General features: G+C 38.6%; 1 protein-coding gene across 3 annotated transcripts in view; it reads right to left on the bottom strand.

Moving 5' to 3' along the window:
- Positions 1 to 25,077, bottom strand: part of CEP120 (centrosomal protein 120) — a 94,734-nt gene extending 69,657 nt beyond the window's left edge. For 2 of the 3 annotated variants that reach the window (XM_036903171.2, XM_036903174.2), the window contains exons 1-5: positions 24,644 to 25,075; positions 20,858 to 21,014; positions 19,665 to 19,779; positions 17,042 to 17,183; positions 2,691 to 2,839 (exon numbers count right to left, since the gene is read on the bottom strand). In XM_036903171.2, coding sequence (XP_036759066.1) covers positions 2,691 to 2,839; positions 17,042 to 17,183; positions 19,665 to 19,779; positions 20,858 to 21,014; positions 24,644 to 24,692 — 612 coding nt within the window. In that variant the 5' untranslated portion in view covers positions 24,693 to 25,075. Of the gene's footprint in view, positions 1 to 2,690; positions 2,840 to 17,041; positions 17,184 to 19,664; positions 19,780 to 20,857; positions 21,015 to 24,643 lie in introns of all 3 variants that reach the window. The other variant, XM_036903172.2, reaches the window with a different exon arrangement.
- Between the last annotated feature and the right edge of the window lie 1,520 nt (positions 25,078 to 26,597).

Here is a 26,597-nt window from a genome sequence, read left to right as displayed (position 1 = left end):
TCTAGGCCTTTGAGAAAAAAGCTTTTTAGCCACTTTGTCAAAATTTGGAGACCTATAACAGGTACAAAAGGAAGCCTTCTGTACTAGAAGTGTTACTTCTCAAAGCTGGTAGTTTCATTGTCACAAAAGATGAAGATATGAGATTCTTGTCCCATAAAATATAAAATATATTCTAACAGACCCTTAATGCTTGCTAGTATGTTGTTAAAAAAATAAACTATAAATAATTGATGTGTTCATCAATAGTAGATGGCTTAAAAATGTTAGAGTTATCAAACAGTGTGGCTGCTAAATAATGCTATACTGACATGAAAGTAATCTAAGACATACTGTTAGGTAAAAAAAAAGTCACAGGACAGTTTGTGAAAAGTACTAACTACTTAGATTAAAACAGCCTAATACAAAGCATGCAGTAAATAATTAATCAAGTTATTTATTATTTAACATAAAGTATAAACTAACTTCACGTAGTACTTAGTCATTTATTACTTTATAAAAAAGCTTATTTTAATATAGTTATTTAATCCTATACTTTAAAATGTGTTAATTGCAATTTTAACCTTGTGGATTTGGTTATATGGATTTATACATCCTGAGAGGCAGCACCTATAACCTGCAGCTGTTAAGAGCGCACATTCTGGGGTAAGCCTCCAACCACAACTTGGTTCTACTGATGGCTTGCTGTGAAGCCCTGGACTGACCACTTCATCTTTCACTCTTTCTTTTAGGGTTGTTGGGATTAAAAGAGATAATACATGTTCAATTCTATAACTCTGCCTAGTACATAGTCAGATGTTGTTATGTGAATGGGTAAATGTCTATGGAAAAAATATACTACCCTTAATAGTGATAATTTCTGAGGAGTTGAGTTAGAAGAGACTTCTTTTTTTATTTTCCTTCCTTCTATAATCAGAAAGCAGTAAAACTTATAACAAACATGTAACTTTCAATGTTTCACAGTACATTTAATTCTGAGTAATTCTCACTGAAAGAGATTCTTTTACAAATCCTTTATCATCCTTGGATTTAGAAACAGTGTAGTCTTCCTGCTCTGAGTTCATTCCTACATTCTACAGCATTATAGCATCATGCTCTAAATCACTAAAGTGCATCAGAAAAGGTATGTCTCCTTAGTTTATTGCCCTAAAGTTGCAGTAGGACTAAAATGCAACATATGCAAAATAGCACAATGCTCAATTCATAGAACATAATGCATAATAAGTGACTGATGCATATTAACAATTATGCCTCCCTAGGGAGTTGAATATTAAAAGTAGCAATTTAAAACGCTTTGCAGATATTTAATAATACAGTAAAAATGCAGTAGACACATTATCTAATGTATGTTCTGATGTGGTTAATGAAAAGACAGCAGACATCTGGCTGTCCCCAACCAGAGTGACATATTCAGCTAGGGCAATCCACAAACAGAGTTTTATGAGGAAAAGAAATATAAGGAACTTGATGGAGAAAGACAAAAGTACATACATCAAGTATCAATAAGGAAATGACAGTACCAAACTAGGAGAGAAAGAGTAAAGCTCAAAGAGTACATACATAAGTACTTCTTATAGTGGGCATGAATTCAGTGTGACACAGTTAAACATATTTCCCGAGAAAAATTTTTAACTGATAAATCTTCCAAGTCAGATAAATATGTGGTCACTAACTCACATTTCACTTGTGAATGTATACTATGTAGGAATTTTTTTATCTCTAAGAAAGTGGATAGTCTGATAAAAATTTTAGAGTCACAAGCCATATTCCCTATTTTTGAAGATAATTTATTTCAGCTGCTACAAACCAACATATTAAGGAAACTAGACTTGATTGTGTGAAGATAACAGACTAACAGCTAATTTTGTGTTGAGCCACTACTGAGAAGAGATGGTCTACCATGGGCCCTGAGCATCTCTGCATGTTCTGCTGACTGAGCCAAGCCTGAGAGGCCCTGACCACTCTCACCCAGGCCAGCTCCCAGTGCTGTGTATGCAGCTGGTAACCCTGAGAAAGCAACGAACACTTTCCTGGACAGAGATCAGGACTGCTTACAATAAAAGTGGTATACTCCCTAAGCACTGTGTTCCTTAGCTGTGACGCAAACCCCACTGTGTGCGGAACAACCTGGGTCCCTCTGTACCACCCCACACAGCTTTGGGTCAGGGGAACTGAAGGGAACATGCTGGTATGGACTGCTCACTGTGCAGTCCTTTGTCTCTGACCCAGGAACCTCTGTCTTCTGCTAGCATTCAAGAAACCGTAATAGACTAATTCATTAGCTTGTAAGTGAGGTAAAATCTAATTCCAGATCTGACACCTGTTAGGTGTGACTGAGACCAGGTGTTCCTCACACTGCGTATTTTTCCATAAAGCAATTTATTCAATACTTTGAAAAAAATCCTTTTATACCAGCCTTACCATGCAACACAGTATACAATGTGAAACAATGTTTGCTGATTGTCTTTCTTCTAACTCCTGAGACTTAATTTATTCTCTTATAATCAAGATTATTCCAATTACTTTTCCTAAAGCAAAAATGCTTTCTGATGTGGAAGAAAACATTTTTCTAAATTACTTTTAAAAAGTAAAAAAGTCTACTTGCAAATCTTTTTAATACTTAGAAGGCATATTTTAAAAAATAAAATGTTTCCAAGTTCTGCATGAATCACTAATCTGAGGGAAATCCTCACCTGCTCCAGTTGGGTGGCAAACGCTATGGTCACTGACATAATGAAGGAGTCAGTACAATACTCAGCGGGTCCGATCTGATGGTAGCCTCCCTCCTCATTCAGCACTGCCACAATATCCTTGGGATCAAGTCCAGAGAGGCTGGCAGGTACTTAATGGAGAAAAATGCAATTAAACTACATTACAGTTTGACATAAATCATTGTAAGGTTTTGACAGCTGGTTTTTATATTTCTTACTTTGCTTGGCAGTTTTCATGAATATGGTTAATATCTCAATAAGGTTCCCTTTGATCTTATACACAGTCTTCAAAGAAACCTTATTTAATCACCATCTTCTTTCTGCACATAAATGCCACATTTTGAAAGAAGATAACATTTTCAAGACTTAAATTGAATAAACCCCACAGAAAAGGCATCATAGGTCTCCTGAAGGAAGTAAACCTAAACTGGGAACTAAAATAAGCAAAATTTAACCGAAATGAGAAAGGTAACTGAACAGAGAATAAGGGAGTAAAAAAAAAGTATTCTAGGCAGAAGGAACAATATGGACAAAGACTCATAATAGCAGGCATATGGTTAGAGAACTGAAATCAGTGCAGTGTACTAGAGGGTACAGTGAGGACTGACATAAACAAAGTGAGGCCGGAGGGATAAGCCAAGGCCATATCGTAAAGAGTCTTCTTGAATGCCATGTTGAAACATCTCGATAGTTTTTTAAGAATAAGAGAAAACCATTAAACAATTTTGACAAGAGAGCTGATAGAATCAAATAGGCTTTAGTATGAAGTGACTGAAGAGGGACAATTGTTTTTTTCCTTAACCAATTTTAAAAACTCGGCTACACATAACTCAAGTTAAGACATTATTCAGTGTTAGGGAGAATGCAGCAAAGTGGGCACTTCCCATGTTGGCAGGTTACAGACTAGTACAATGTTTTGGAAGGCAGTCTATCAGGGCTTGTCAACATTTTATAAATGCAAAGCCTATCAACAAGCTATCCTTGACTACTTCAGGAATTAGCCTGAGGAAATTCACTTACTGCACACTGGCAAAAAACAGCGTAACAGTTAAGAGTACAGACGCTATAGTCACACACACCAAGGTTCCAGTCCAAGTCCTGCAAAACCCTATGATCTCCTTCAGCCTCAGTTTTTCTTTCTGCAAAGCTTTCATGGTGTTGCTGAGAAAGCACTACAGCTGACAATGAGCACTTCAGTAATGGTAGCCACTAAATGGTAAAGTCAGCAGAGCTTAGAAGTCAAAATAACAATTATGACATGTCTCTCTTTGTTAGGGAGTTACAAGTATGGAAAGAGAGAATACTAGGATAAACCTTGTGGTGTAGGAATTGAAGGATTGACAATATCACTGTGAATGTATGCTGTTCAATACAGGTATGGGTAGATAGAGATATAAAGGTATACGTGTATATATACTCATGTGTATATGTATGTGTGTGTGAGCATACATATAAGTGTATGACTATATGTGTGTGTGTGTGTGTGTGTACTGAAAGGGCCTGGAAGCAGCAATATGCCAATAGCAACTAGCATTCCTAGCACCTGGATTTTGACTTCTAAACATCATTCTTTACTAAAAGGAAGCAGGACCCCTTAAAGAAATGACTAATTTCAGGGCTGAGACATGTAAAGTACAAGATGAGCTTGAGTCACCTTCTTGGGCCAGAAAACAAGAAAAAGCTCAAAGAATTACGGAGAAAGGCAAAAGGAAATAGAAGAGACTTGAAGGGGCTCCCAATGCCTAAATCTGGAACAATTACAATGATAGAGATTATAATAACCCACTAAATAAAGAAAACTGTAAGTCTATACTTAGCCAATATAAATAAATGAATAAATTGAAGGTTTAATGAGGAATGAATATTTTCATAATTTTCTAATTGTTCCCCACACAATATTTATAAATTACAAAGGAAAAGAAGCGTAAGCTTACAGTTGCACACAGACACTACCTTAATCAAGTAATCAAAGGACACATCATCAGTAATGAGACAATCAAAATCATGCTCCACTTGGTAAGGTTCAATGAGAAGAACAGAATACAACTTCTGTGATATTCCTGCCAAAGATGTATAACTTAAATCTAATAACAGAAAAATCCAAACAGTAGAGGGGCAAAGGTTCATCAAAAGACTGAAACCTAATCATAGACTATAAAACATTTTCCCTGCCCCCACATCTTACCACTATATTACTAAAAGCCTATGTTCCTTTTATCCAAAATATCATGTCAGCCTTTCAGCAAAAAATTACAATACATACTAAAGGGAAAAAAATATATCTAAGCTTCCATCTTGGGAAAAAGAAAGGAGAAGCAAATTAAATTCAAAGTAAGCAGAAGAAGAGAAAGAATAGGAGGCGGAGCCAACATGGCAGCGTGAGTAGGGCAGTGGGAATCTCCTCCCAAAAACATATATACTTTTGAAAATACAATAAACACAACTAGCCCTAAAAGAGAGACCAGAAGACGCAGGGCAGTGGCCAGACTGCAGCTACACCAGCGAGAACCCAGCGACTGGTGAAAGGGGTAAGATACAAGCCCCGGCCCGGCGGGACCTGAGCGCCCCTCCCCCCAACTCCCGGCGGGAGAAGAATAGGCAGAGCGGGAGGGAGACGGAGCCCAGGACTGCCGAACACCCAGCCCCAGCTACCCCCACCAGAGCACAGACACAGTGACTGGACAGAGGGCCCTGGATACTGGGGAAACAGGGCAACAAGACCTCTGAGCGGGTGCCGAAGCTGATGCCCCTGTGACAAAGAAAAGCGAGTGATTTTTGAAAGTCTTAAAGAGACAGGGACTTAACAGCTTGACGGAAACAACACAGGTCATAGTCCAGCAGCTGGAAATTACAGGGAAAACCCGGTGCACTAACCCCCTGGGCAACAGCACTGAGACCCCTCACGGAGGTAAACAGCCAAACAGCCAACCCATCCATCACCCCTGCGGGTGCTGCGAAAGCAGAGAAGCAGCCTGAGACAAACTCCGCCAACAGAAAGGGAAATTTCTCCCTTCCGGCCAGGCAAGACACAAAGACCCACTCTACACGCAATTACCCAACACAAGCCACTAGGGGTCGCAGTTGTCCCAGTAAAGAAAGGCCAGTAGCAAGTGAAAAGTTTGGCCCTCCCACCTGACAGTCAATAGCACCTGTCAACATGAAAAGGCAAAAAACTATGATCCAGACAAGACTAACCCAGACAGCTTCGGCATCTGCTACATCTTCCCCTGAGAAGGAACATGGGGATATACATTTAACCAGTCTTCCTGAAAAAGAATTCAAAACAAAAGTCATAACCATGCTGATGGACTTGCAGAGAAATATGCAAGAACTAAGGAAGGAGAATACAGAAATAAAACAAGCTCTGGAAGGACTTCAAAACAGAATGGACAAGATGCAAGAGACCATTAATGGACTAGAAAACAGAGAACAGGAATGCAGAGAAGCTGATGCAGAGAGAGATAAAAGAATCTCCAGGAATGAAAGAATTCTAAGAGAGTGTGACCAATCGAAATGGAACAATATCCGCATTATGGGGATCTAGAAGAAGGAGAGAAAAAGGGATAGAAAGTGCCTTTGAAGAAACAATTGCCGAAAACTTCCCCAAACTAGGGGAAGAAATGGCCTCTCAGACCACAGAGGTACACAGAACTCCCATGACAAGGGATCCAAGGAGGGCAACAACAAGACACATAATAATTAAAATGGCAAAGATCAAAGATAAGGACAAAGTATTAAAGGCAGCCAGAGAGAAAAAAAAGGTTACCTACAAAGGAAAACCCATCAGGCTATCATCAGACTTCTCAACAGAAACCCTACAGGCCAGAAGAGAATGGCATGATATACTTAATGCAATGAAACAGAAGGGCCTCGAACCAAGACTACTGTATCCAGCACGAATATCATTTAAATATGAAGGAGGGATTAAACAATTCCCAGACAAGCAAAAGTTGAGGGAATTTGCCTCCCACAAACCACCTCTACAGGGCATCCTACAGGGACTGCTCTAGATGGGAGCACTCCTAGAAAGAGCACAGCACAAAACACCCAACATATGAAGAAGGGAGGAGGAGGAATAAGAAGGGAGAGAAATAAAGAATCATCAGACCATGTTTATAATAGCTCAACAAGCGAGTTAAATTAGACAGTAAGATAGTAAAGAAGCTAACCCTAAACCTTTGGTAACCACAAACTTAAAGCCTGCAATGGCAATAAATTCATACCTTTCAATAATCACCCTAAATGTAAATGGACTGAAAGCACCAATCAAAAGATACAGAGTAATAGAATGGATAAAAAAGCAAGATCCATCCATATGCTGCTTACAAGAGACTCACCTCAAACCCAAAGACACGCACAGACTTAAAGTCAAGGGATGGAAAAAGATATTTCAAGCAAACAACAGAGAGAAGAAAGCACGTGTTGCAATTCTGGTATCAGACAAAACAGACTTCAAAATAAAGAAAGTAACAAAAGACAAAGAAGGACATTACATAATGATAAAGGGCTCAGTCCATCAAGAGGATATAACCATTGTAAATATATATGCACCCAATACAGGAGCACCAACATACCTCAAACAAATATTAATAGAACTAAAGGAGGAAACATAATGCAATGCATTCATTCTAGGAGACTTCAACACACCACTCACTCCAAAGGACAGATCCACCAGACAGAAAATAAGTAAGGACACAGAGGCACTGAACAACACACTAGAACACATGGACCTAATAGACATCTACAGAACTCTACATCCAAAAGCAACAGGATACACATTCTTCTCAAGTGTACATGGAACATCTCCAGAATAGACCATATACTAGGACACAAAAAGAGCCTCAGTAAATTCCAAAAGATTGAAATCCTACCAACCAACTTTTCAGACCACAAAGGCATTAAACTAGAAATAAACTGTTCAAAGAAAGCAAAAAGGCTCACAAACACATGGAGGCTAAACAACACGCTCCTAAATAATCAATGGATCAATGACCAAATCAAAATGGAGATCCAGCAATATATGGAAACAAATGACAACAACACTAAGCCCCAACTTCTGTGGGACACAGCAAAAGCAGTCTTAACAGGAAAGTATATAGCAATCCAAGCATATTTAAAAAAGGAAGAACAAGCCCAAATGAATGGTCTAATGTCACAATTATCAAAATTGGAAAAAGAAGAACAAATGAGGCCTAAGGTCAGCAGAAGGAGGGACATAATAAAGATCAGAGTAGAAATAAATAAAATTGAGAAGAACAAAACAATGGCAAAAATCAATGAAACCAAGAGCTGGTTCTTCGAGAAAATAAACAAAATAGATAAGCCTCTAGCCAGACTTATTAAGAGGAAAAGAGAGTCAACACAAATCAACAGTATCAGAAACGAGAAAGGAAAAATCACGACGGACCCCGCAGAAATACAAAGAATTATTAGACACTACTATGAAAACCTATATGCTAACAAGCTGGGAAGCCTAGGAGAAATGGACAACTTCCTAGAAAAATACAACCTTCCAAGACTGACCCAAAAAGAAACAGAAAATCTAAACAGACCAATTACCAGCAACGAAATTGAAGCGGTAATCCAAAAACTACTAAAGAACAAAACCCCCGGGCCAGATGGATTTACCTCGGAATTTTATCAGACATACAGAGAAGACATAATACCCATTCTCATTAAAGTTTTCCAAGAAATAGAAGAGGAGGGGATACTCCCAAACTCATTCTATGAAGCTAACATCACCCTAATACCAAAGCCAGGCAAAGACACCACCAAAAAAGAAAACTACAGACCAATATCCCTGATGAACGTAGACGCAAAAATACTCAACAAAATTTTAGCAAACCGAATTCAAAAATACATCAAAAGGATCGTACACCATGACCAAGTGGGATTCATCCCAGGGATGCAAGGATGGCACAACATTCGAAAGTCCATCAACATCATCCACCACATCAACAAAAAGAAAGACAAAAACCACATGATCATCTCCCTACATGCTGAAAAAGCATTTGACAAAGTTCAACATCCATTCATGATAAAAACTATCAGCAAAACGGGAATAGAGGGCAAGTACCTCAACATAATAAAGGCCATCTATGATAAACCCACCGCCAGCATTATATTGAACAGCAAGAAGCTGAAAGCATTTCCGCTGAGATCGGGAACTAGACAGGGATGCCCACTCTCCCCACTGTAATTTAACATAGTACTGGAGGTCCTAGCCACGGCAATCAGACAAAACAAAAAAATACAAGGAATCCAGATTGGTAAAGAAGAAGTTAAACGGTCACTATCTGCAGATGACATGATACTGTACATAAAAAACCCTAAAGACTCCACCCCAGAATTACTAGAACTGATATCGGAATACAACAAAATTGCAGGATACAAAAGCAACACACAGAAATCTGTGGCTTTCCTATACACCAACAATGAACCAACAGAAAGAGAAATCAGGAAAACAACTCCATTCACAATTGCATCAAAAAAAATAAAATACCTAGGAATAAACCTAACCAAAGAAGTGAAAGACTTATACTCTGAAAACTACAAGTCACTCTTAAAAGAAATTAAAGGGGACACTAACAGATGGAAACGCATCCCATGCTCATGGCTAGGAAGAATTAATATCGTCAAAATGGCCATCCTGCCCAAAGCAATGTACAGATTTGATGCAATCCCTATGAAACTACCAGCAACATTCTTCAATGAACTGGAACAAATAATTCAAAAATTCATATGGAACCACCAAAGACCCCGAATAGCCAAAGCAATCCTGAGAAAAAAAGAATAAAGGAGGGGGGATCTCACTCCCCAATTTCAGCTCTACTATAAAGCCATAGTAATCAAGATAACTTGGTACCGGCACAAGAACAGAGCCACAGACCAATGGAACAGACTAGACAATCCAGACATTAACCCAGACATATATGGTCACTTAATATTTGATAAAGGAGCCATGGACAAACAATGGCGAAATGACAGTCTCTTCAACAGATGGTGCTGGCAAAACTGGACAGCTACATGTAGGAGAATGAAACTGGACCATTGTCTAACCCCATATACAAAAGTAAACTCAAAATGGATCAAAGACCTGAATGTAAGTCATGAAACCATTAAACTCTTGGAAGAAAACATAGGCAAAAACCTCTTAGACATAAACATGAGTGACCTCTTCTTGAACATATCTCCCTGGGCAAGGAAAACAACAGCAAAAATGAACAAGTGGGACTATATTAAGCTGAAAAGCTTCTGTACAGCAAAAGACACCACTAATAGAACAAAAAGGAACCCTACAGTATGGGAGAATATATTTGAAAATGACACATCCGATAAAGGCTTGACGTCCAGAATATATAAAGAGCTCACACGCCTCAACAAACAAAAAACAAATAACCCAATTAAAAAATGGGCAGAGGAACTGAACAGACGGTTCTCCAAAAAAGAAATACAGATGGCCAACAGACACATGAAAAGATGCTCCACATCGCTAATTATCAGAGAAATGCAAATTAAAACTACAATGAGGTATCACCTCACACCAGTAAGTATGGCTGCCATCCAAAAGACAAACAACAACAAATGTCGGCGAGGCTGTGGTGAAAGGGGAACCCTCCTACACTGCTGGTGGGAATGTAAATTAGTTCAACCATTGTGGAGAGCAGTATGGAGGTACATCAAAATGCTCAAAACAGACATACCATTTGACCCAGGAATTGCACTCCTAGGAATTTACCCTAAGAATGCAGCAGTCAAGTATGAGAAAGACCAATGTACCCCTATGTTTATCGCAGCACTATTTACAATAGCCAAGAATTGGAAGCAACCTAAATGTCCATCTATAGATGAATGGATAAAGAACATGTGGTACATATACACAATGGAATACTACTCAGCCATAAGAAAGGGGCAAATCCAATCATTTGCAGCAACATGGATGGAGCTGGAGGGTATTATGCTCAGTGAAACAAGTCAAGCAGAGAAAGAGAAATACCAAATGATTTCACTTACCTGTGGAATATAAGAACAAAGGAAAAACTGAAGGAACAAAACAGCACCAGAATCACAGAACTCAAGAATGGACTAACAGGTATCAAAGGGAAAGGGACTGGGGAGGATGGGTGGGTAGGGAGGGATAAGGGGGGGCAGAAAAAGAGGGGTATTAAGATTAGCACCCATAGCGGGATGGGAGAAAGGGGAGGGCTGTACAACACAGAGAAGGCAAGTAGTGATTCTACAACATTTTGCTATGCTGATGGACAGTGACTGTAAAGGGGTTTATAGGGGAGACCTGGTATAGGGGAGAGCCTAGTAAACATGATATTCGTCATGTAAGTGTAGATTAGTGATACCAAAAACAAAACAAAACAAAACAAAAAGGGCAGTTCCTGTGTGGTAACCTCCAATGAGTTCTATACAAGGGTATAAAGGGCATATAAAAGTGTAGGCAAAGGGTCTGTTTGCGTTTATACAGAAGATCAAAGCCTAATTGGGCTACCTCGAAAATGAACTAAGATACGATATGAAAGAGAAGTTCCAACATCAGCACTCTCTGGAAGACTCATGCCAGAAGATGATCATCAAAAAACCCCAACAAAGATCCACGAACTGCTACAGCTGTAGATGCACTCATCCCACCAGCTCCTGGACTTGCCATGGGAATGAAGGAGATATCTAAGCTGGCCTGTGCATACAGTAAAACAACAAATTTGACTGGATCTATACTGTTGGAACTCAACCAAGAATTAGGAGAAGTGCAAATCGTAGCACTCCAAAATCTTACAACTACAGACTATTTACTGTTAAAAGAACATAAGGGATGTGAACATTCCCCAGGAATGGGTTGTTTTAAGTTGTCTGATTTCTCTCAGACTGTTCAAGTTCAGTTGGACAATATCCACCATATCATAGATAAGTTTTCACAAATGCCTAAGGTGCCTAACTGGTTTTCTTGGTTTCACTGGAGATGGCTGGTAATTACAGATATGCTTTGGTTATGTAACTATAGTCCTATTATGTTAATGTGTGTGTGCAATTTAAGTAGTAGCTTAAAACCTATACATGCTGAAGTTACTCGACAAGAAGATATGGCAAAGAAATAATCAATCTTCCCATGTTTTCTTCCGCCTGCTACTTCTATAGCTTTACTTCTTCCTTACTAATTACAACCCTTAAATGGAATTTGTGCCTCATATCAAATTTACTGAGTATCATAATTCTTCCAAGTGGTAAAGATACCTCAAGACAAATGCTGGGCATAGAAGCTACAGGGCATAAATATGCAAAGAAATAAAAAGCTAACCATTTCAAACAATAAGGCTTCTCTCTCACTTACCAACTTTACATTTCCCTGTATGGCCCCAGAAGATGACTGGTTAGCCAGAGACAGGTAAGATTCCTCAAGGGAGGAACAACCTAAGACAGGCACAGTCGCAGGGGGGTCATCAGGTGAGAAATTGGGGATCAACAGAGGTGAGGCTTAGAACCTCACCCCCCCTGTTCTGAGAGAAATCTTCTGCATACGTGGATGTTTTATTGCCCTTGTCTAGCTTGGATTAACACATAGTCTACAGGCACACACCTGATCATCTACATTTGCTCTCTTACAACACTAAACTATGTTTTCTACCTTTATCTTGTATCTACATACCACTTCAGCACTTTATTAAAAATAATAATAATAAAGAGAGAAATGTGGTATCCACATATAAATCAAGTATAAAAACCAAATGTGTATTCATATTTGAACTGACTGTTCATAGTTCATAATGCATGAGCAAAACCAAAAGTTTCTGTGATGACTGCCCTTGTACTGTTCAGTATGTAACTTATTCATTATGTAAGAATTTGTTCTCCATGTAAGAACTTGTTTGTTATGCCTCAGAAGATTGGAGACTGACGAAAATTAGGCTTGGGGTGGATTAATGATTGTGCATTGAGCATTGACTCCCCTATACAGAATTTTATTGTTGTTAACAACCATTTGATCAATAAATATGAGAGATGCCCTCACAACAAGAACAACAACAACAAAAAAAGTACACACTTCCAGTTGTAAAATAAATAAGTAACCGGGATGTAATGTATAGCATAAAGAATATAGTCAAAATATTGTAACAACTTGGTATGGTGATAGCTGTACCTAGAATTATCAAGTATATAAATGTTGAATCACTGTGTTGTACACCTGAAACTAATGTAATGTAATACTGTGTGTCAACTACCCTTCTATAAAAAATAACTATCTACAAAAAAAAAAAAAAAAGAAGAGAAAGAATAAAAATCAGAGCAGTAACCAGTGAAATTAAAAACAGGAAATACATAGAGAAAAACCAAAAGCTGGTTCTCTGAAAAGGTTAATAAAAATTGGTAAGAATGTAGCCAACCCTGTTTTATTGCCCTTGTGTAGCTCGGGTTAACACATAGTCTACAGGCACATACCTGATCATCTACATTTGCTCTCTTACAACACTAAACTATGTTTTCTACCTTTATCTCGTATCTACCTACCACTGCAGCATTTTATTAAAAATAATAATAATAAAGAGAGAAACGTGGTATCCACATATAAATCAAGTATAAAAATCAAATGAATATTCATATTTGAACTGACTGTGTATAGTTCATAATGCATGAACAAAACCGAAAGCTTCGGTGATGACTGCCCTTGTAGTGTTCACCATGTAACTTATTCACTATGTAAGAACTTGTTCATTATGCATCAGAAGATTGGAGACTGACGAAAATTAGGCTTGAGGTGGATTAATGATTGTGCATTGAGCATTGACCCCCCTATACAGAATTTTTTTGTTGTTAACAACCATTTGATCAATAAATATTTGAGAGAAGCCCTCACAAAAAAAAAAAAAAAAAAAAAGAATGTATCCAACCTAAGTAAAAAAGATACAAACTACTAATATCAGAAATGAATGAGGTGACATCACTACAGATCCCACGGACATTAAAAGAGTAAGAAAGGAATAATATGAACAACTTTATGCCTACAAATTTGGTAACCTATATGAGGCTGACTAATTCCTTTGAGACACAAAATGCTCAAACTCAAATAAAAAACAGATGATCTGAACAGGCCTGTATCATTTATCAAAAACGAATTAATAACTTTATGAAACAAAAAGCACCTGACACAGATAGCTTCACTGGTGAATTCTATCAAACACTCAAGAAGAAATTATGCCAACTGTTAACAATCTTTTTCAGAAGACAGAAGCAGAGGGAATACTTCCTGTCATTCCATGAAGCCAGCATTACCCTAATACCAAAACCAGACAAAGACATTACAAGAAAACAACAGACCAATATTATTCATGAACCTGGATGCAAAAATCCTCAATAGAGTATAAGTCAACCAAATCCAACAGTGTATAAAAAGAACGATATACCACAACCAAATGGCTTTTATCCCAGTTATGCAAGACTGGTTCAACATTCAAAAATTACCTGGAGAAAACAAAATCACAATCTAAAAAGATATATGCACTCCTGTGTTTATAATAGCATTATTTATAATGCAGAAAATATGAAAACAACCTAAATATCATCAGTAGATAAATGGTAAAAAAGATTGGTATGTATGTGTAATGGATATTACTTAGCCATAAAGAAAAATGAAATCTTGCTATTTGCAACAACATGGATGGACCAAGAGGGTATTATGCTAAGTGAAATAAGACAGAGAAATAAATGGGCAAAATAGATGGGGAAAAAATTAGTGAGGATTTTTGAAAAAAATTAGAAAGTCCATTAATGTAATCCATCACATGGCTAAAGAAGAAAAACCACGACTGTATCAACAGATGCAGAAAACGCATCTAACAAAATTCAATACTCATTTATGATAAAATTCTCACAGCAACTAGAAATAAAGAGTAACTTCAACTTGAAAAAGAACATCTATAAAAAAACTTACAGCTAACACCATACTCAATGGCAAAAAGCTTTACCACTAAGATCAGGAAAAAGGCAAGGATATTTCCTTTCAACACTGATTTTCAATATCATACTAAAGATCCTAGCAAATGCAATAAAACAAGCAAAGGAAATGAACACATGTATATTGGAAAGAAAGACATAAAAGTGACTGTTTTCAGAAGACATGACTATGTAGAATATCCAGCAATGGAAAGATTCAACGATAAAACTAGAACTAAACAGCAATTACAGCAAAGTTGCATGATATAAGTTTATATAGAAAAGCCAACAGCTTTCAATATACCAGTCATAAGCAAATGGAATTTGAAATTAAAAACAATACATCAGCACAGAAAACAAATACTAAGGAATAAATCTAACAAGACATGTAGAGATCTATATGAGGAAAACTACAAAATTCTGACAAAGGAACTCAAAGAACTAAATAAGCGGAGAGGTATTCCATGCTTATGGGCAGGACAACTCAATGTTGTCAAGATGTCAGTTCTTCTCACCTTGATCTATAGTCAATGAAATTCCAGTCAAATTCTCATTAAGTTATTTTGTGGACATCAACAAATTGATCCTAAGGTTTATATGAAGAAGCAGAAGACCCAAACTAGTCAACTCAATACTGAAGGAGGCCAACTCAATATTGAACACAGGCTGACGCAGCACAAATGCTGCTGCAATGACTGGACATCCACATGTAAAAAGTCAGTCCACACACACACACACACAAATTCACCCTTAACAAAAGTTAATCAAAATGGACCACACACATAAGTGTAAAATAAAAACTTGTAAAATTCCTAGAAGTTAACAGGAGAAGCCTAGATGATGTTGGGTATGGTGATGACTTCAGATACAGTATCAAAGGCATGATCCATGAAAGAATTGATGAGCTAGACTTCACTAAAATTAAAGAACTTCTGCTCTACTAACTATAATGTCAAGGCAATCAGAAGACAAGTCACAGACTGGAGAAAAAAGATTTGCAAAAGAGACATCTCATAAAGGTCTGTTAACTAAAATATACGAGCAACTCTTAAAATGCAATAACAACAACCAAACAATTAAAAAATGGGCAAAAGGCCTAAAAAAGATACCTTACCAAAGATATACAGATGATAAGTAAGCATATGGAAACATGTTAACACCATGTATCATTAGGGAACTGAGTATTAAAACAAAATGCCACAAAATCTATTAGAATGACAACATCAAATGCTGGCAAGGATATGGAGCTATAGGAAGTCTTGTTCAATATAGGTGGGAATGCAAAATGGAAGATAGTTTGGCAGTTTTTTTACAAAACTAAGCATATTCTTACCACATGATCTAGCAATCACACTCCTTGGTGTTTACCCAAATGAATTAAAAACAAATGCCCACATAAAAACCTGCACACAGACATTTATAGCAGATTTAGTCATAAATGACAAAACTTGGAAGCAACCAAGATGTCCTTCAGTACTTGAGTGAATAATAAACTGCAGTACAACCAAAGAAATATTATTCAGCACTAAAAATAAATGAGCTATCATGGCACAAAAATATGTAGAAGAACCTTAAAGGCATTTTACGAAATGAAAGAAGCCAATGTGAAAAGGCTACATACTGCTATGATTCCAATGATATGATATTCTGGAAACGGCAAAAATATGGAGACAGTGAAAAGATCAGCAGCTGCCAGGGGTTGTGGGGCAGGGAGGGATGAGTAAGTGGAACACACAATTTTTATGGCAGTGAACCTATCCTGGACGCTACTATAATTGTGGAAATGTCATTCCACATTTGTGAAAATTGATGGAATGTACAACACCAAAAATGAACGAGCCCTAGAATAAACTATGGACTCTGTGTGACAATGATGTGCCAAAGTAGATTCATCAATTTTAATGAATATACCCCTCTGGTGAGAGATACTGATGGGGGAAATGGTATGCAGGAACACTCTGAACTTCCCACTCAATTTTGCTATGAACCTAAAATTGCTCTAAAAAATAAAGTTTATTAATTAAAAAAAAAGAGAGAGAAAAATATGAAGGTTCTGTTAAATTACAGTTGAGTTAATAGAGAACAGCATAACCATTTTGGGTTTTCCTGCACTCATTAGGAAGAAAGTTTTACTTAACAGCATTTATTTTTAATTAAATTATTTTAATTTTAAAATATTTTTTAAAAACAATACAAAATTCTGCTTTGCTCTGTTATATATCAAATAAAGAAAAGCATCTGTTAAGTTTTGTAAACGAGCTAAAAGCAACAAGTGTTACATGTTAAATGTTATACATTTGTTTCATGCACTGAAATAAAATCGGGTTACAATCCTGCCCCCACCAAAGAGCTCACAGAGGTAACTTCTCCCAGAATGACCTTAGAGATGACGCACAAACCTTTTCCATCTCGAGGTGGGGCTCCCTTTGCTTTAAAACTATCCACTGGTGCCTTTGTGTCTGTTTCCAAAGCAATGCTTATCTGTATCTCAGACTTGAACTTGGTGTATTTATTACTCAGCAACTGGTACCATTTTGGTGCCTAGAGAATAACAACATGATAAAACAACAATAGAACTCCTTAGCAGTTAATAGGAAATAAACAGTAGCGGGAAATGTTCTATAAGGTTCCAAACAAATTTCCTGTAGTTTCTCGATACTTTTTCCTCTTAAAAATTTTTTTCTTCACATTTTCCTCGAAAGAAATTAGTCCTGTTTAGGAAATTAGTCCCAAATTTCCTCTTGAAAGAACTGAGTAGAAATTTAGGTTGTTTAGGTTCCTTGCTTCTATTCCCATGATTCAACAAGTAATACATTAAAGAGAAGAAAACAGAATATATTTCCTCTGTCTACTCTCCTGTCCCGAATCTCACTTCATCCCTTAAACAAAAAAAAAGAAAAAAAGACAACCAATTTTCCATTTCCCAAACCCCTTTTCACTTTATCTGTTTTACCCTTTTTGTCTGCTACGTTGCTGCTTTGTTACATATATATCAAATAAAGGAAAGAAAAGCTGAGTGTTAAAAAAAACACTAACAAACTACTAAAGTAAAGGCCTAATGGTAGAGTGCTAGGTTATGAACCATGCACTTAACTGATACAGTAATATAAAGCCTTTCTCACAGGATAAAATATTCCCCCCACCCCCAGAGCAACCTCAGAAATTTTAGTACCCAAAGTAGCCTGCAAAATCGCAAGGCTCTGGACCATGTGCATCATTAGTTGCAGGGCCACATCTCAGAGACGGGAGCCTTCTTACTCTGACTGCTCTTACCTAGAGGCAGAGTAACTGGTGCTTGTGCTGACTGCTCAAACCCAAAAGTTGCTGTTTTACATTTCAGTTATGTTTGATAAGTACAATACAATTACTCAGGCCATAGGTTTAAAAAAAAATCCACAACTAAGTTTTTTTTAAAGGCTACATATTTATATCATTCATGTATTATTCATATATTCATAATATAGTTTGTTGCTATATCTCTTAAGACAGATATTTTCTCATTTTAAGTATAAGCCTGGAAAAATATTTTTAGCTAACCACAGAATTTATAACATTTTTTTCTGTTATATAACTCAAAAAAATAAGTCTGAGTTTTTCTATATTTCTGTTTATTTATTTATTTACAGACAATCTATTTTGAACTTCAAATATTCTACTGGCCAACTTTCAATATTTCTGCTGGCAAACAGATAAGAATAAGCAAGACAACAATTGGTTTTTGAAAAACTAACATAATTTTTGAAACATTTCTCCCTAACTTTGATCACAAGTATGGTGACAAACTGTCCTACAGGACTAGAGGAGGGGAGAAGGGATGCCAAGGGCATTCAAAGGCATGACAGCCTGCCAGATCTCCTCCTCCTAAGAGGTCTACCTCCTCTGTACCTAAGTGACTGCAGGAGTGTCTGTGCGGGCTGCAGGGGAGAAGCTGGTAAGAGAAACATCAGGGGCACAATCACGGCTCTTGGGTCAGGGTCTAATACCAAAGAAAGAAAACCTTTTTTAAGACCTAGGGACATAAAGGTGATGGGTACACCAGGAAGGAGGAGAAACAAGCCCTCTTTCAAAGCATTTAAAAATTCCAGTTTCTTCTGAATATTCCAAATTTGGGCCAGGCTGACGGCTCAATTGTAAATATCATTGCTATCAGCAGCAAAAATGTTTGTAACAGATCAACATTTTTTCACAGAATCCTAATTTAGGATTCAAATCAAGAATAAAGGACTTTACAATAAAATGAACATTTTTTTCTTAAGAAATTTGTGACAAAACTACATCATTAAGAAAACCCTAAATTAAGCATTTCTGAAGTAAGCAATATAGAAAAAGGTTGGAAGATATTTAAAAAGACCTAAGAAGAAACTTTTTCAATAACAAAAGCACTAATACAGGAACCAAGGCCGTGAGTTCTTTTTTTTAAAGTGTGTAGGGATACTGTTATATAATAGGAGTATGTTGCCATAAGGTCACTTACTCTGACTCCTTCATAAGGAATGTGAGGAGTAGGAAGCAGGGACACCGGTCAGAGGGTGGTATGACTGCCTATGTGAGAAACGATGGGCTTAGACTGGGATGTGCAGTGAAAATGCAGAAGAGCAGACAAATCAGGAGGGGAAAAACTGTAAAAGGTAGCTGTGGAGGCTGGAAAAGGGAAGTGCAGAGAAAGAATCTCTTTCTAGCTTGCAACGCTGGAAGAAGAGCAGCGACCATCCCCTGAAGCACAGAACATGAGAGGACCGCCCCCGCTGAAGGCAACGCTCAGGAGTTTTACGTGTTAAGCTCAAGGAAACAACAACTTGGACATACGTTTGAGCTCAGAGAGAAGTTTCTTTGAGAAAGATAATCCAAGGTCAAGGAATGACCAAAACAAGATTTTCTAAATCAAATTCATGAAAATGTAAGAACTACCATCCTGGCTCAAGCCCATGCTCTCTAGGTCCAGTCCTTTCCTTCAATCTGATATCTATTGAAAATAATCAACTGTCTAACACAGTCAGTTATAAAACATATAAAGGGCAATACCTGCTTTGTTTCTTGAGCAGCTCTTAAGTCTAGAACAATGTAACCTATAGTTTCCTTGGCTGAAGATAAAGGATCCAAGGCAAAACACTGGAGTTTGACAGGAGTACGCTGCAGCCTGTAACATAACAATTTATGTGATAAAATAGCTTTTGCTTAAAACTGAACTTTTTATTAGCCTTGAAAAAGCTGTCTACTGATATCAAGACAATTATCATTTTGTTGGTAACCTGTATCTATTCTGTATTTTCTGAGAACTCAACTGGCATGAACCATTAATTATGTCTACTTATCTATAGACCAACTAATATACAAAACATGTCGAAAATCTTATTCTCACTCATTGAAGAAGCTCTCCTCTAGGTCATGTTTCTTAAGCTTCTTTAATATATAGAGCTCTTTGAGAGTCAAATGTTATCATGAATTCTCAAGATTGATTTTAAATTGTTTTTCTTATATTGTCACACATATATAAAACTATAAATACACATATGTGTATAGCTCTTTCTGTAGCTGAAGAACCAAAATAAAACTTAGGGATTAAATACCTATATCAAATCATAAAATCATGAACTATTAAATTAACAATAATGTAATAATTTAATATGATGCATGACAATGTTCTGTAAGCATGACCTTGACTGGTCTAGCACAAGTTCTTTTGAGTCTGGAACCCCTCTACTGGTTTATACAGTAAGCTGATTAGATTTTACCATCATTTACACCTAATGGAGTGACTATGAAACCTGGCAAGTCAAGTAAAATCTACAATAAGCAAGTTAATAGAAATTACAATGAATTACAAACCATATTTAATATTTCATTACTAGGCACTTCTAGAATATTCTGTTCTCTCAGACATTAGCAAAAACAAAAAAGCTAGGTTAGTGATTAAAAACTTAGTCTCTGGAGCTGGACTGGCTGGACTCTACCACACTCAGCTAGCGGACTAACTGAGGGCAAGTGACTTAACTTCTTAGGATTCCATTTTCTCTTCTAGAATTTGGAGGAAATAATAATACCTATTTCATAGGGTTACTCTGATATTGAAATGAATTATTGTTGAAAAGTACTTTGAAAATTTCCTGACACATTAAAAAAAGCACTCAAAATTATCATTACTATAACCTCAGAGATATAAATGTATTTATTTATAACAGCTTGAGAAGGAGCAGAATAAACTGAAAATAAGTCACCTGTGCTGATGAAGTGCCTTCCTGTCAATCTCCCAGGCTAGCTCTGTAGCAAATTCTGGCTGGTCAGTATGGTCCACAGGATCAGTGGCCAACTGTTCTCCATCAAACTTGGCTTCGACTATAAGCAAATGCTTTGGACGTTTGGGGAAATGGCGACCTGAAAAAGAGACTATACAGGTTAATCAGAAGTGTACAAAAATCAAATATGATCATTTAGCATGTGTCTTAAAAATGGACACAAGTCTTATCATATATTCCATAAACTACCTTGCTAACACATACTCACATATGCACTGAAATTCATAACTTACAAGGAACATGAATCAAACTGAAAGTTGTAATTTACAAATTAGTAGTTCTCAAACATTAATATGCATATGAATCACCTAGGATCCCTATTTGAAAACTGTAGATTATGGTTCAGAAGTCTAGGGTGGGCCTGAGAGTCTGCATTTCTCACAAGATCCCAGGTGATGTCAGTGTTGTCCTTGGTTCACACTTTGCGCAGCAACAATCTTAGTAACATTTACGGTTAAAGTTAAAAATGTGATCATACCAATATTAGATATCGATATCACTGTAAGAGTATTTAATGTGAAACAGTTATCTGGAGAGTTGGGAAATAATCAAATTAGCAAAAACAAATTTACTTTCATGTTAATTTTCCTATTATAGCAGTTAAGAATATTTTGTTATTTAGCCAAAGAAACATGAACACATGTATTCATTCTATTCTGAAAGACACTGTGTGTATTATCAAGAAATAGTAAAATATTCTATCTACACATCACTTTTCTTCTGTACTGCCAACTCCATCCTTCATTGTTTACTGAAGCCATATTCAGAGGCAGGTATTAAGTCAGATGATGTGATGCAAAAAGGGTTAAACAGAGTACCTGCCCTCCAGGAATTGAGAATGTGGTGGAAAGAAACACACTTAAAAATGCTGAAAACAAGAAGCTAAAGAACTAAAGGAAAAGCACGCAGTTAGTCAACCTGTTTACAGGTCCAGTGAGGTGGATTTTCATGAAAAGTTTTAACCACTGTTAAATAAATACATTGCAACTGCTTCTCACCATGATCCAACCTGCTCAGTAAGAATTAAGCTGGTCAGAGAGGCCTTGATTGCAAACCTGTGAGTTTCAACCTGAAGCTCTCATTTGAAGTTCCCAATCTGGAGACTTGCCACATACAGAAATACAGCCCCAGCCACGTATGGCTCTCCTAATAGACACTCACAGAGGCCTCTCTCTGGACCTCATCTTCAGCTGCCCTAAAAGATCACTAGATTCCCCAAAATGAATTTCACACGTCAAAAAACACCCTATATTTTCAGTCAGACTATCGTTAACACTAACCTCCAGTAAGCTTGAAAAAAGAGGATATGTAATGAAAAAGCAGGTGCCTGTGTCTTCCCAAAGATAACGAATGAACACCTGGAGGGCATAAACCCTGTCTTTTTCATCGTTGGAATCTAGTACGCAACCCAAATATTGCTCATGGCAGAAAACCCACCATTTACTTTTGAATAAAGGACATTTCTACAAGTGTACTCGAGATCGGAAGCAGCTCAACGGAGACAAAGGCTGGGAACATATGAACACATGGACAGAGGAGAGATGAGGCTGAAAAGGTAGGCAGGAGGTCTACTGTAAAGGGTCAGGTATACTATTCTAAGCAGAGATGTTATCAGTCAGGATAACGAAGGATTTTAAGAAAATTAAATTTGCATTTCAGAAAGCTTATCTGCAGGTAGCAATGTGGATGGCAGATATCTTCTGGAAAGGATAAAAACATTTTCAGACTGCTGAAAAGATTATGACAATAATGGATATTTAATGGATAATAGTGGATAATGAGGGCCCTAAAGCAGGACACTCACAATGGAAACTCATTCACTTAAACGTTTATATGAAGCACCTACTATTATTTTTAAAATAAAATAATAGTAACCACAACACTTGGTGGCCATCTGGAAGCTGGGGATGGAGAAGGAACCCACGAAGATGATAACTCCCAGGTTCTTGCCTTGCGACAACAGCCCGGCAGAGATGGGTGGAAATATAAGCACAAGGGGCGGAACCGTTTGGAGGGAGGCCCACACACCAGTTTCAGGTATGTTTTCGGCAACATTTAACTGACATCCTTGACTCCAAGTTCTCTCCACTGTGCACTTCTTCCTAAATCAACTTGCAAGAAACACTTCTCCTATTTAGGAATATATTCTGCCTCCCTACTTTTTAGAACATTAAACTCCTTGACTTTCTTTACTCTTCACTCTAGCTATACAAGCTTGCTTCTTACCACAATATTCCTAAACAGTCACCGTCCTCCATCCTGATCATCTTGCTCATCTTCTCTGTTCCACCCACCGTACTCACTCCCTAGCTGGCTCAGGTTGTTGAATCACCAAGAGTGACTTTCTTCTATCTTATCTAAAGCTTATTTACCATTCAAGGAACTTCAGCCATCATTCCCACCCAAAACCTATGTTTACAGCCCACATCACATATTTTTAATATTATATTACATCCCAACAGGCTGTGTCCTGCACAGTAACATGATCTCCCCCCAAGAGACAGAACCCTACATCCTTCAAGGGAAAGTCAGCGCGTTATATTTGTTTACTCATGGCCTGGGGCACAGTTTCAAGCCCAATAGTTTTGTTAACCAAATTATGGGGAGATTTCAGACCTCTGTCTTTAAAGAAATCAGCAACTGAACGGCATAAACTGGCCACTTTATGATTTCCGGTCAGGGTTCTGTTCCCAAACTCAAAAATGAGGTTTACAACGTTTTCTTCTCTCTCACCCGGCAAATAGTACCAGGCCTCCACAATACACCTCCAGAAAAAAAAAACCAGCCATTCCTCAAGCCCACTGAAGACGACTTCCTGTCCACGAATCCTCAATTTACCTATTAACTGCTATGCCCTCCACTCGCCTGCAAGCTTTTCTTCGACCACACTGAATTTCAGGAGTCACTCAACAGCCTTGCTTGTCCATACCTTAGGTGCTCTTTGCTCTTCCCTCTGCCTGGAATGCCCTTCCTGCCTTTTTCCACCTGACAAATTCCTAATCATCCTTTAGGATCCAAATATAAGTCACCCCCTCTGGAAAACTTCCCCCAGCTTCTTCACACAGATGCTCACTACCTCTTCCACACCCCGATGAACTATTTGTTGACGAATTACTTATTCTCCATGCTACACTGTTAGCTTTTAGAAAGAACCACGACGGCTTTCTTCTTATATTCCCAGCACAGCGCCTGACACTCAGTGAGTATCCAGTAAACAAATGTCACTCACTCAAGGCACGTGTACTAGACGACCCCGACACTACAGTCCCCTAAGTCCCTGGATACTAAAGGAAAGGCCTCCGTAATATTTCTGAAATCGCTTAAAACACGTATCGAGTTAAAGCAACGTTCTCACAAATGGCATTAACAGGAGCCACTGAACTGAAAACTGGCTTTCCAGGCACACTTTCAGCTCGTACGTAGAAGTCATCGACATGTGGCTTCTGATGGAAATCGTTTTTCCTCACCTTCTCTGGGGCTACCTATGCTAGCCACGCTAAATACCATCTCTCCCTAATAGCTCTCATACTCCCTCGACAGAGTTTTAAATCAATTGCCTAACAGACCTCACCACGTACAACTGGGACAAGTCTCTGGGGACCGCAAACGCAAAGGTGACGGGGTTCGTAAGGTTCCCAAAGCCTCGGTCCCACGCGACTGTTACACCTCAGGAAGCAGCAGCTGCAAGAACACTCCTGGGCTGCTCACCTTCTAGGATGGACACGACGATGAGCAGCTGGTCGGACTTGGAGACCATGGTCGCGGTCTGCAGGCCTCAGGCGGGGTCCGCGCGGGTGAAGGGGAGGCCAGCGAACTGCGGGGAGGCCACGACCACCAGCTGGGCTCCCGGAACGGCTCCCGCCGCCCGTCAGGGCCCCGGACGCCGCCGCCCGCAGCGCGCCGCGCTCCCCAGCTCTGGGGCGCCAGCCCAGCCCCCCAACTCCTCCCGGACGGAGGGAAGAGCTACTGGGCAGCCCAGCCCGGCCCGCCGCCAGGTAGTGGCGAGCCCGCCGCTTGACGACCTTCTGCCGCCTGCGTAACCGCTTTTCAAACGCCCGGGCAATCTCCGCGGCCACCGCCGCGCCCAGCTTCCGCCTAGCAACCAGGTCTGCAGGCCCAGTGGCCCGGGAAGGCTGGAGGACAAAGGGTGATAGAGACTGAGGCCGGCGAAGATAGAACGCCCCTCAGCCCTCTTCGCCTCTTGCCCTTCTACGCAGCGTTCCAGAGCCCCTGGAGAAAGCGAGCCCCTTGCCCCACAGCGCCCCCTGCTAGCCGGACGGGGGAAGGCGGGCGAGTCAGCGGGGAACAATAGCGCAGGCGCACTACTGCAGGAAGCGCTGCTTCTGGTTCCCCTCCTTGGAGTGAGCACGTAATGTATTCTCCGGTCTGTGCCCCAGCCGCAACCTGGGAAATGGATCAATAGGGGTTTAAAGACAGACAAACTAGCTCCGTTCATGCCCCAGTGTCAACCCTGCTTGAAAACTTCAGTCACGGAAAAATAATAACCAAAGTCTGAGATTTGAAATCCATAAATTGTTCTCCCGCGGCCCCTCAAGTTTCCACGTTTTGAAAACAAGTAGTGTCAATACGGTAATTACTGTAACTTGGCGATGACGTAAACTCTCCGAGAATTTCCTGTGCATTAGAAATGAACCTAAAACAAAAACATTGTCGCGTGGCCAGGAAAATTAAAGGTTACGGGTTCTTCCACCCTCTGACAATAAAGGTACTGGGAAGCAAATTGAAGACCAATCATTAAACAAGGCATCTAAAAGCTGTCAAAAAAAACAATTTTCCGTATACACGACTTCTCCCCCCCCTCAAACTTAAGGCATTTTTTAAGGAAAAATTAGAATTCTTACGGAGATTAGACTGGACCCTGGGCGAGGTGCGGGTGGAGCTACAATCCTGACCCTCGCTTTGCGCCCAAAATAAGCGGAGGATGTGGAGGCTGACCTAGATTATTTTTTAAGACCCGTTCAGGACCCTTCAGAGGCCTGCATGAAATGAGGCATTAGGAGATATGAAATCAATTATCTGCTCTGGACTCATCGTTGAACGATGCATGCTTTTGTGGAAGTTGTCAAACAGACTAAAGTAACAGAATAATACAAGTAACCCTCAGGTACCCAGAACACAGTTTGAACTATGATTAACTAAAGATTAATCATCTTTATCTGTTGAGTTCATTTGAAGGAAACCCCTAACATCATATCCATTCAGCTCTTTCAATATGTATATTTAAAAGATAAAGGTATTTTAAAATTTCTTAAAATGTTAGACACTTAACCACAATTGCATTATTACACCTAAAAAAAAATTCTGTATTACACCTAAATAAATTAAATATACACTTTTCAAATTCCCTGATTGTCCCATAATTTTTTTCTGTTGGTTTGTTGAAATCAAGATCCAAACAAGTTCCAAACACAATGAATCTGATGGCTCTGTCTTTTGGCTCTTAACCTATAGGTACTCATTTTCAGTTTTTCTTCTATCTTGAAACTCTGAAGAAACTGGTCTTGTTTCCGGCAGAATTTACCACGGTCTAAATTTTGTTGATACAATACCAACGTTGTTGTTTAACATACCCTGTGTTGAGCAATCTAAGAAATATGTTCATGTTAGCAATAACAAGATTATCAAATGAGTCAGCAACAAG

The sequence above is a fragment of the Manis pentadactyla genome, chromosome 13, assembly GCF_030020395.1.
Source record: "Manis pentadactyla isolate mManPen7 chromosome 13, mManPen7.hap1, whole genome shotgun sequence".
Lineage (NCBI taxonomy): Eukaryota > Metazoa > Chordata > Mammalia > Pholidota > Manidae > Manis > Manis pentadactyla.
Note: the sequence above shows the minus strand (reverse complement) of the source record. Positions and strands in the feature narration are given on the sequence as shown.